This window comes from Microtus pennsylvanicus, chromosome X (genome assembly GCF_037038515.1).
Source record: "Microtus pennsylvanicus isolate mMicPen1 chromosome X, mMicPen1.hap1, whole genome shotgun sequence".
NCBI classification, from domain to species: Eukaryota; Metazoa; Chordata; class Mammalia; order Rodentia; family Cricetidae; genus Microtus; species Microtus pennsylvanicus.
The window spans coordinates 14,850,093-14,862,831 of record NC_134601.1 but is presented as its reverse complement, the minus strand read 5'-3'; the positions used below and the strand labels follow the sequence as shown (position 1 = coordinate 14,862,831).

The 12,739-nt window shown below is 38.4% G+C and overlaps 1 protein-coding gene across 2 annotated transcripts in view; it reads right to left on the bottom strand.

Moving 5' to 3' along the window:
• Positions 1–12,739, bottom strand: part of Aff2 (ALF transcription elongation factor 2) — a 530,318-nt gene that overhangs the window by 91,742 nt on the left and 425,837 nt on the right. For both annotated transcript variants that reach the window (XM_075957146.1, XM_075957147.1), the window contains exon 8: positions 4,368–4,405. In XM_075957146.1, the coding sequence (XP_075813261.1) occupies positions 4,368–4,405 (38 nt within the window). The remainder of the gene's footprint in view (positions 1–4,367; positions 4,406–12,739) is intronic.

Sequence of the window (12,739 nt, the reverse complement as noted above, 5' to 3'; positions counted from 1 at the left end):
TGTTCTTTGGCCAAACACATTTTGGAAACTCTTTGTAAAACAAATCTCAAGAGAACTGTCTACAGGACTTCTCTGATCATACATTATGTGAATACGCACAGTAATGCCCATCTATGTGCTAAACCTCCATAGTGCTGTAATCTTTTTGTTCTAAAGAAGACAAACCCACAAGATTAATGTTTGTCAGAACCCAGTTGATAACCCATTGTCTGATCACTATGAATGAGACTGATGAATTCACTCCCAATCTTCATATCTGTGATATGCATATATGCAAGAGCATTTAAAGTGAATCTCTGAAAACTTACATAAGGAATCATTTGAGAGTATATGCCCAACATACTTAGAGCCACACTTATCTCCAACAGAATAGACCTCTTTAAACATATAATTGTATGGGTTCTTGTCCTTCAATTCTCAAATATAGAATGTATAAATGATAAATGGGAAATATACCCATGTGTGTGCACATAAACCAAATAGACCTCTTTAAAAGGATAATTATATGCATTCTTGTTTTCCAATTCTCAAATGTAAACTTTAGAAATGATGGATGAAGATGTGAGTCTGTGTGTGTGTATGTCTGTTTAAGAAGAGTTGATACACACACACACACATATATATATATATGTTTTTAGCATGCACATGGTGCTTCAAACTGGATTAAAATGATCTAGAATGAGCATACTTATAAAACAAGGTTTTAAGCTTTTGTTTTTATTAAAATATGAAGTACCATATGAATAACCTTGCTGAGATTTGGAGCAAGGAAGGACAAGTTCAGTTTTATATGTTAAGCTAATGTCAGCCCTAGGACTTGAACCCAAAGGTCAGTGTCTAAATGATTAAAGTACTAATTGATGGTTCATGTTCATCACAAGATAAGAGCTCTTCAGTGTTGTTTGTCTCTACCATTCTAATTTCTCTCACTTCAGTTTTCAAATCTGCCCTTCACTGTAGACATTTCACCAGGCAGTGGAACTCTTTGTGCCCCCTGCCACACCTCAGGCCAGTATCTTAAACGAGTAGTATTTACACTCTTGGTGCAAATGTTTCTACTTCGCCCTTTCCACCCCTGACTCCAACAATACTAGATCTCCTGAAAGCTTTTTCCTTGATTTATCACTTCCTGCACATCAGAGACGTCCATCACATACACACTCTCTCTTCTATTTAGTTCTTTACAATAGGATTTTTATCACTGCTACTGGAGGCTCTGCTCCTCAAGGGTAAGCATGGTGTCAGATTTACATTTAGATCTCAGCATCTGCCACATTTCTTGGAACTCTGTAGGTCTGTAGGTCTTAAAGAAAAATATCCATTGTAGAAATTAATGAGTAATATGCAAACAATGATCAGGAAAGTCTTCCTGGCCATTTGCCATTTTCAATAATGAAACCACCACATCTAGAAGACATATCAGTTCCCAAATAAAACTGTAATTTTTGTCATCCCAGTTGATTCTGACTATGATTTGTGAATGACAGCAACCATGTTCTGCAATGTTGCTAAAGTATAAATGCAGGAGAGAATTTTATGTTTTCCTCTCTCTTTTTATCCCTCAACAGATGTCAACTTCAGTTAGATTCAAGTCTACTTATTAGTGCATGGAGTTTAGCCAAAAGCAATTCACATTTCCAGAAGTATACTATCACATATGTCTTAATAACAGAAACGTAGATTTTCTTTTTTTCAAAAATGTATGTGATAGGTCACACATATGGTAGGAGAAATCTGTACATCTCTCAGTTGTTACGATGACAACCTTGGGGATGATTGCTACAGCACTTTAATATACAAGTGAAAGGCTCTTCCCTAGCACATTACAGAGCTCTGATTTTACTGCACCTATCAAGTTTTGTTGCCACTGTACTTCCATTATACAGAGAAATCACCCAGGCATCTCTTGCCATGATTGTTGATCTTAGAAACGGTCAATGGAGTTTTACCCTAGAAGTAATATTTAATGGTCAAGTTAAGGTCTTTAGTATATACGGCGATATTATGTGCTTACATTCCTTAAACATGTATATATGTATGCTCTTTTATATAGAATATCTACTAATGTTTACCATAGTGACGAAAGGAGCTTACACCCCGGAAAGTGTTGAAACTAAATTGAATGAGTGGCTGAGAAATGTAAAGAGGAAATTGAGCAAAGTTAGTGGACCTAGTCAATAATTTATTACCACCCCAGCAATTGTTCATGTAGCCTTAACTAGATCTAAAGATAACATAATTTCAGAAAACTCATGTGATCTTTGAAATGTGAAAGACTAGCAGTATTTGTAGGTGAATATTCATTGCTTATTAGGTGTTATTGGCCTATCATGGATCACCTACTCGTTGGATGGTCAAAGAGAGTGAGTGAAGAGTGAGTGGCTTTGTTTGTAATAAGAACTAGTTGACATATCAGTTCCAGGAAATCCTGAGCACCCAGTAATGGCTCAGTAAATGTCTACTCCATGTTTTAACATCTGCTCTTCACATTCTCTATCTCCTTTAAACAGTTTAAAGAGTCAAATATTAGGTAGACTCTGCATTGTGAATTAATGAAAATCCACAAAAATGTATAATTTCAAGAAGGGTCAAATTAAGCTGGAGAGATGGCTCAGAGGTTAAAAGTACGAGCTATTCTTCCAGAGGTCCTGAGTCAATTTCCAGCAACCACATGGTGGCTTACCACCATCTATAATGAGACCTGGAGCCCTCTTCTGGCATGCAGGGGTATATACATGCAAGCCGAACACAGCATATCTAATAAATGAAATAAATCTCAGAAAAAGGGGGGAGGAATACATCTTTAAAAAGGAAGGGAATATTTTTTGCAATGACCAGACAGAGAACTGGCCTTACTTTCAGGTTATTAGATTAAAATGTAATGCAGCCAGCCCCTCACAGAGACACTGTGCTGTCCTGTACATGTAATGATAAAGCTTGGACTAATTTCCTATAGGAATAGCTGAACGTGAGGAGCAAGTTGCCACATTAAGGGCGAGATTTATACTCTCCTATTCTTTGCCCTACCCCTTATGACCTGAACCACATATGTGTATGCAACCAAACTGGACAGAGCAGTGTAGTCTGACTGTGGGGAAGAACATCACTAATGAACCACGCAGGGATTAAGCCCTAGCCCTGCCCTCATTAGCATCATCCTCTAATCCTCAGAACTGTCCAGATACAGGCTCACAGTGGAAGAGCTGTCAGTGTAAACAGATGGAAAAGAAGCCAGGGTTCAGAAATGAGTCTAACCTCAACCAGACAAGATTAAAACTCAGCAACTAAACTGGCTTCCCCACATCCCAACTGTAGAGGGCCCTGCAAGAGCTATGGACAGAGAAGATTCTGTTGACTAAAAACATTAAAACATGTAAGCATAGTATACAGTACCTTTAGATAATGTGTCAGAGTTTATATTTAATGATATGCTAAATACCACCTGTATGTTCTGGAAAAGCTAGTTCTCTCACACTACAGAAACAACTTTCTTATTCTTGACATAGCTGATCCATTCTCCAAGAACTATAAAAAAATCAAAGCACTTCCCATTTCTGTATTTTGTACTAACTATAATGTAAGTTTTCTGGCATAAATTAACACATACTCTCTAGACATGTGAAATTCCAAGACCTATAATAACTGAGTAAATAGAGCAAGTCCTTCCTTGGCCATGTCGCTGATAAAAATGGTATACATCATAACATTGCAATCAGGTGTCACAAACCCAATAGACAAGACAGCCATTCCTTTTCATTTAAAAATCTCCCTTCTAGAAAAGACAGGATGCCTAATGTATCCTATATTTAAAATAACACTGTGTGGCTTGTTTACAATTTTTGTGTCTTACAAAAACGGCTTAGTAACTGTTCTTTGTTAGCACCCCTCATTCAGTTAAATGTATTTTTATGAGCTTTTTATTAACAGAGTAACTGAAGCCTTGATGGCAAAGTGCAAACCTCCCATGTGGCTGAAGATCACTTGGCACATGTTCAGACATTTATGTCTCTGTCATAAGTTCAGGGTTTGCAATTAAAAATGTAATCTTTTCCGCATAAGAAAAAAAACTCAAAGGCTTGAAGTAGTATGCATTGAATATGACTATAATAGTATTTGGCAGCTATTCATGATGGCACATATTAATTTATGTAAACTGTATAAACTTGGGGCATTTCCTCATCAGGGACGCATGGAAAACTAGAAGCTGGTCGTTGTTCATTGAAGGGTATTTGTCCCCTGTGTTGTGTTTTGTCTTTAAATTGTCATGAATAGAGATAAATGCAAACTACACATCTTTTATGACCATAATTTCCCCCATGCACAGAGTTCATTAAAATTAACAACTTAAACTACTAAAAATAACTTACTTCACAGGATTATTCTTAGGTTTTGCCTTTTCAACAGCCTGCAAATAGAGAGAAAAATGCAATTAGACAATATTAACAGGCATAATCTTTGCAACTAGTAACCAAAACATCAAGCAATAGAAAGTTAGCAAATGCTTTGTAAAAACTTTAGGAAAGAACTGAAACCAGCTCCCATGGATAAGCAGTGATATAGAAACCAATTTTCTTCCCCAGAGAAGGTGTTTACTTGTCCAAGCACAGGCAGGCATTGTTAGAGCACCTGGCAAAGTTCAGCAGGAGTCATGAAAGTGGCTCTTGGGTGAACAAGCCGATCATCCCTTCCCTACCATTAAATCTAACTTTACACAATGTGGGCCTGATTGGATTGAAATGACAGCTTGAGAGAAGGCTGCAAAACATGGTGGCTCCATGGCAGGGGATCATTAATATTAACATTCTTCTCAACACCTAACCACACCTACACCATGAGGAAAAGGACAAAAAGTTACCCCAAATTCCTTTGAGTAACAGACATTACAAAAGCACAAGGAATGCCCATATTCTGAGATTAATTTCCTCCGCTGGAACCTTTAGGAAAATACACAGCAAATCTCAAAATGAGGACATTTCTGTGCCACGTGGCCTGAGTCACCTTAGACATGGAGACTGGTTCCAGTTTATTGCTGAACCCATTGATCTGTGTACAGTCCATTTATCATTCATGAAAAGAGCTAGTGATCTTCACAGTGTATTAGAAGAAACAACTCTGATCATCTGTCAACAGCCCTCTTATTTCTGTTTCCCTCTCCACAGGGATTTCATCTTCTTTGATTGTTCTGGAATTAAAATGTTGCTAAGCAACACAGCTGGGGGCACTGATGGCAGAATGGCTAGAGTCTATCAAACTGTTTAAGCACCTGGAGGGCTTGAATGGTGATTTTTTTCATATATCTGTAGCATAATTATGTAATCAGAAACAAACTTGCACTCTGCTAGATTGTCTCAAGCTATCAGAATAGCATTTAATATGGAGAGCAATGAAACAGCAGTCTGACCACCTTCAGGCTTGTTCAGACACTTTAAAACAATATCCATTAGGGGACCTTGTTTGTGAATCTTGAAGTGGGCAGAGTCTAAGTGGAGGAGAACAGTGCTGTAAATTAGAATACCGAGGCAATCATTTCCAACAGTGCTGCTCTCCCACCGCACTTGACATTGTAGCTAATCATCAGTGAGATTCAATATGTTGAACTCAGCTATGTCAAATACATGCATTCAATAGCCGTATACAGTTCCCAACTTTCAAATATTACTGTTGGAAATCTAAGCTTGTCTTGCTTATTAAGTCTTGGGATCTGTCATTAGATAAACATCTGCTAATATTCTCACCACCTGTGCCTGAATTTGAATTTTAGCAAGTTCTAGAATAAGAAGACAGTTAGAAAATGAAGCAACAGGTAAAAATGAGGAAACAAGAACTATGTGTCTGGCTTCTCCTAATCACTTCTCTGTAGATCTAGGACTTGTGACACCATTCCTATGCAATCCATGTAGATAAAAGGTGTTAACACTGATTACCATGGATTCTTCCAGATCAGATAAACAAAGGAGGAGAAAGATGCATATCACTGACCTTTCCTATGGTACTGACACTTATTTAGTCTGCAATGGCATGCACAGTCCCCTCTGCTGTAAATTCCCTTCCCTTCCCTTCCCTTCCCTTCCCTTCCCTTCCCTTCCCTTCCCTTCCCTTCCCTTCCCTTCCCTTCCCTTCCCTTCCCTTCCCTTCCCTTCCCTTCCCTTCCCTTCCCTTCCCTTCCCTTCCCTTCCCTTCTTCCCTTCCCTTCCCTTCCCTTGCCTTCCCTTCCCTTGCCTTCCCTTCCCTTCCCTTGCCTTCCCTTCCCTTCCCTTCTCTTCCCCTTCCTTCCCCTTCCTTTCCCTTCCTTCCCCCCACCCCCATCCCCTTTCTTTGTGCTTTCTCTCTACCTCCCCCCTCTCCTGTCCTTGCTATTTCCCTCTCACTCTCTGTTGTACCTCCCTCCTGCTTTCTCCAGTTTTCCCCTCAGAACTGTCTGGTAAGGAATAAGGTATGGTAGTCAGATGAAAATGCATCACTGTGGAAATCATATTAATTCATTTTTTTACAATTAAAATGCAAGCAAGTCTGTTCTAGAAGCTGTAAGTTATCATCATGTAGTAGGCACTGTTCCAGCAGTTTCTCTTGCTTGATGTGATAAAGTGAACATGGCACTGGCAGAAGATGTAGAAGGCAGAAATCAAGCTGACAATGCTAAGCTCAGCTTTGATTCACAGACACAGTTTTTTGAAAATGTCTTTTCTTTCTTGTTTCACAGCTGTCAATCATAACTATTTATTTATTTATTTATTTATTTATTTATTTATTTATTTATTTATTTGCTGTTCAGAAGCCTTATTCTGATACAGGCCAGGTTCTTTGAAATATATGCCATTGTGTACAGTATTGTAAGAATATTACTTCATTCAAATAATATTTTTTCCTAGATTGTTTGGCTATCAATTGGAAATGTCTATTCTTAGAGGTTCTGTTTTTCTTTAGAAATGAACTTACAGACATTTAAATGTCTCACAGTTGGCAAATATACTCACGTCATCCTTTGTGACCTCATGGAGGAATTTCTAAACTAAATGGTGACAGGGAACCTATGTCAGATGAGACATGGCTCGCAATTTATATTCTCCACATTTGTTGTAATGCAACTTTGTTATAGGCATGTGATGAGGGATTGTAATACCAAGGAGATGTAGAAGAAAAACTTAAGCATATTTTTGGATGCAAATTATATGTGCCTTTAAGGCATAAAAGAATTACTCTACAAAATTTACAAGGAGAAAATTTTCTCCTTTGAAATGAGCAAACGTAAGAAGACAATCTCACATTCCAGATACATGGGGAAGGATGAGAGACATGATGCCAAAGGTAAATTAAAAGGAAATGACACAGTGTAATTCAGCAAGCATTAAGTCATAGCTACATTTAAATTTAAAAATATGCATTAAGATAATTCAAATTGATTGGAAAAATGAATAGTCAACAGTAACAGTTATGTTGCTTTAATTTATAATGTCTGTATGTTTTATAAAACATACATTCTCCTATTTTGCATCATATTTCTGTTGTATGATATATATTTCACCAAGGAGGACATTCTCATGTAAGGAAGAATAATGAAAGAAAATTTTAAGGATTATTTTCAAGTAAAACATGGTGAGGGTTAGCAAGCTGTACAAAAGTGCTCATCTTTTGACATTCTCCCATATACAAATGAGTTAGGCTTCATTCATAGCCACTTGGACTACCTGCAGCCAGTGGATCACAGTTTGGACCTACCTGTTAGTACAAGAGCAAGGTACTGTAATATTAATAAGCTGTGTTGTGGTTTTGGTTTTGCTACTTATGGTACAAGCAAGAGACTAAAATCTCTAAGTCCCATTTTTCTCATTTTGAAAATGAAGACAATCACATGCTCCATCAGTCCCAGTCCAACTTGCTTTGGTGTGCTCCCATTAAATCAGCCCACCATCTCAGTGGGTGTTTGTACCCCTTGCGGTCCTGACTTCCTTGCTCATGTTCTCCCTCCTTCTGCCTCATTTGGACCTTGGGAGCTCAGTCCAGTGCTCCAGTGTGGGTCTCTGTGTCTATCTTCATCCAATGCCAGATGAAGGTTCTATGGTGATATGCAAGATATTCATCAATATGGCTATAGGATAAGGCCAGTTCAGGCGCCCTCTCCTCAGCTGCCTACGGATCAAGCTGGGAACATCTCCTTGGACCCCTGGGAACCCCTCTAGAGTCAAGTCTCTTGCCTAAAATGGCTCCCTTAATTAAGATATCTACTTCCCTGCTCCCATATCCACCCTTCCTCCATCCCAACCACTCCATTCCCCCAAGCTCTCCCCAATCTTCCCCTTCTCTCTTCTCTCTTCCCATCTCCCCTTACTTCTACCCCACCCTCACCCCCATGCTTCCAATTTTACTTGTCAATCTTGTCAACTTCCAATATCCAAGAGGATAACTATATGTTTTTCTTTGGGTTCACCTTTTTATTTAGCTTCTCTAGGATCACCAATTATAGGCTCATTGTCCTTTATTTATGGCTAGAATCCACTTATGAGTGAGCACCTACCATATTCATCTTTTTGGGTCTGGGTTACCTCAGACTCTCTGAATGTGGCTGACAATGATGGCTGACTGAGAAGCCAAGGTCAATGGCACTAGGTTTTGATCCCACTGCATGTACTGGCTTTGTGGGAGCCTAGTCTGTTTGGATGCTCACCTTCCTAGATCTGGATGGAGCGGGGAGGACCTTGGACTTCCCACAGGGCAGGGAACCCTGACTGCTCTTTGGACTGGAGAGGGGAGGGGGAAGGGGGAGGGAAACGAGAGGAAGGGAGGAGATGGAAATTTTTAATAAAATATAAAAAAAAGAAAATGAAGACAATCATACCTGCCTTTTATATGTCAGTGGCCATTGTTAGCATTCTGATGGAGGAAGGTCATTGGTTAAATAAAAAGAAACTGCTTGGCTCTCATTGGTTAGAAGATAGGTGGGAGGAGTAAACAGAACAGAACGCTGGGAGGAAGAGGAAGTGAGGTCAGACTCAACAGCTCTCCTCTCGGGAGCAGACACCTCAGAGAGACGCCATGCCCCGCTCCCAGGCAGACACACACGATGAAGCTCCAACCTAGAATCTTCCCGGTAAGACCGGTGCTCACAGATTATTAGAGATGGGTTGATCGGTATATCAGAATTAGCCAGTAAGGGCCAGAGCTAAAGGGCCAAGCAGTGATTAAATGAATACAGTGTCTGTGTAATTATTTCGGGACATAAGCTAGCCGAGCAGGCGGCTGGGGTGTTGGGGACGCAGTCCCGCCGCCGCTCTTATTACTACAGCATTCCACATTGATGCTCAGAACTTCGGTATGCTAAGTAAATGCATGCACATCATTTGTGAGTGCTTTACATAAAGGTGTTTGTGTATTGAGTTTCGTGGTAAGATTGCTTGTGTATTTACTAAGTAGTGGTCAGGTGAATGTACCAAACATATGTATTTACTGCAATAAGGATAAGAAATACCACTATCCTGCTTTCTCCATATCAAGAATATCTTTGAGGTGAAAATAACACCCCTGTCTAGAAAACGTTATTAACAGAAGACTCTGAAGAACTGAGGAGACATAATGAAGCAGGTGAAGGCCTTCTAACATTTCATAGTTATGAATCTTCTAGGATTCTTGGAGCTTACTGGTAGAACACTCTGGGACCTAGAGGTAGGTGTATGGGTCACAAGTAAGTCTACATACCACTCAAATCTCTCTCCTTTCTTTTCCTTCCTTTATTCCCTCCTCTCTCTGTGTGAAACCTAGGATTATCGATTGATCCTTCTTGTTTTTTGACTCTTGCTACAAAGCCCAGTCTAGCATCAAACAAGTGATCTCTCTGCTTCTGCCATCCAAATGCTGCAATCACATGTGTGTACTGCCATACCCAGCTTTCTGAGTCCTCATTTTCAGGTTATCCATCCTTCAGAAATCCCTCATTCTGCAACTTACACTATATGGATGCTCTAAACTTTTTCACTAACACTCTATGCCAAGAACATTGAAAAAGAACTATATTCCAGGGAGAAGTCACTTCTATTATTCTAAGGAGTGTTTATGAGCTGAGTCATATCTTATTACCAGCATTGTGCTATCCAAAGTATCCTGCTAAGCAATCAATTGATTTCTTCAGGATGGATGATGTGGACAGGCTCCTAACTGCTAGTTCATTAAATTTGCCTTCTTAAAACTAAAAACTTACTCTTCTTTTTATATAGAGAATCCAAGTATTGTACCGAAGCTAAAATGACTCATACTGCATCACAAGAAGCACATAATGTAGAGTTCTCACCATAGAAAGGAAAAAAATGAATTACAGTCAGTGACTACCTAATGAACTCCATCTACTAGAGCATATATAACATTTTGAAGAAGAAAATGCTACATATAAGCAACTTAGAAAATTTGTTAACCATCTTCTCTGTAATGTTGCTTTCCCAATATTTTTTATAGTAATTTTGACTCTGTGGCTCTGATGAATTACTGTTCTTGTCCATTAAACCAGAGAAAACCTAGAGAATTGGGGTGGGGGGATTTTTCAGAAGGAAGGCTTCAATAGTTACATCCAGAGTTAAACATTACCCATCTGTGATTTATAGAAAACAAATGTAATGCTATATATTTTCTTTATGTTGAGGTTGTCAAAGAGAGCACTCAGATGGCCTGGAGATATTGTACCAGTGGACACATTTTGAAAGGATATGTATTCAGGTACTGCTTTTTTTCTGTAATAAATAATAATACTGTCAGTAAAACCTAAAATATTATTTTATTAGTATTTCTGTGCATAACTTTTACTTTCCCACTTATCTGCTTTTCTCTCATTCTACACACATGTGTGCTAAGCTGAATCTTTATGCTTCTTGGAAAAAAAGATAAATTCAATCATTCAGATAATTTCAAATAACTGCACATTAGGCAATACAGCACTAAGACAGAAGATCAATTATTGTATTGATTTTTATTCTTTATTGCCACACATTTCTCTTTTATTTTTAACTATTCACATAGTTGTGCTACATGACATAGCTATGTACCAACCTAATGACATTCACTGGTAAATTTTATTGATTTCCTTAGTTCATAAAAAACTCCTCTATTGACAAATAGCCTTATCATCAAGGTATTCAAGTAGCTTCAAATCAATGCCTGCATAACTAGCTAAATCAACTAAAAAGATATATACTGAGAGCACTTGTCCAAATATAACAATGAATTTTTTTTTTCAAAACAGGGTTTCTCTGTGTTGCCTTGACTGTCCTGGAATTCACTTTGTAGGCAAGGTTGGCTTTGATCTCATAGAGATCCACCTGCCTCTTCCTTCCAAGTGCTGAGATTAAAGGCTTTTGTTACCAGTGTGTGGCATAAGAATAAATTTCTTAATTAAAGTATTTACACATATTTCACTTGGATGAGTAAAATGAGAAAAGATGGTAGCCTGGAGACTGAGGTTTCAGCTAGCATAAAGTATACACAACCAAGAGGAAAGATTAAGAAAAAATGTCACTCAAGTTGTATAGAACCTAAATTCCTGGTTCTTTGCTGTGGGACAATGATTTTGTACTTTGTTAAGATTTGTCACTTGTATTTGAAGAAGATTCTGATTGGTCAGTATCCAGGCAGGAAGTAGAGGCAGGGAGATAAGAACAGGACAGTTCTGGGAAGAGGAAAGATGCAGTTTGCAGTTATTACCCAGATGCAGAAGATGCAAGATGAAAATGCCTTACTGATAAACTTACCAAGCCATGTAGCTAACACAGACAAGAATTATGACTTAATTTAAGCTGTAAGAAATAATAAGAAGCCTGAACTAATAGGCCAACCAGTTTATAATTAATGTAAACCTCTGTGAATATCTTTGAAACTGAACAACTGAGGGAACTGGTGGGACAGAAACCTCGGTCAACATCTCTATTTCTGATTTTACCTCCAAGGACTAGGAAGATGCCACTTATCATTTTATTTTTAGTGATACCCAGAAGAGTACACAGAAGTTATACTATACATATAGGAGGCAGGAATGAATTTTGACAGGAGAGATTAGGATAAATTTGTTTTTGGTTTAAAGAATCATGACTTGTATCCAATAGTCAATAAATATTTACCACAGAAATGAATCAAAGACCTTGGCAGTTTGAGAGGCATGGCTATTAAATCTGAGCATGACAGAGTGTTCTGAAGGAATACAGGCTCCATACAGGTAGAAATGGAAGACTCTGGTAGGAGAGATTAGTTCTAGGCACATGTATATGTGGGTCCTTCCTTCTGTTAAGAAGATGACATTTACTAACATTGCAAATAGGAGGGGCTCTCACTAGTACTTCCATTTCACTTGGTGTCAGAATTATTTTCCTTACTCTTCCGGCATTACTTCCAAACTTGATGCTTATTACCTCTTATTAGCCGGTGGGTCCTGCCTTTTTACTGTTCCATGTTTCTTTATTCTTATCCTGTTTTATTCCCTTTGCTAGAGAAATCCTTTGAGATTCCAATTTGATCACATTATTCCCCTTTTCAAAATCTGGGATGGGCTGTAGCTTAGTACTAAATATAAGCAAATCTATGAGTTCTAATTATAGCTGAAGAGGCAAGCTACTAAAAAACAAAAATATCATGATTCTAGAAACTCATTTCTCAGAAAATCACATATCAACCTCATCTACCCTGATGCTTACTAAGACTCTGACTGAACAGCTGCCATGTGGCAGTTTCCAGTGATTTTTATGTATATGTTTATTAATGTGACAACCAG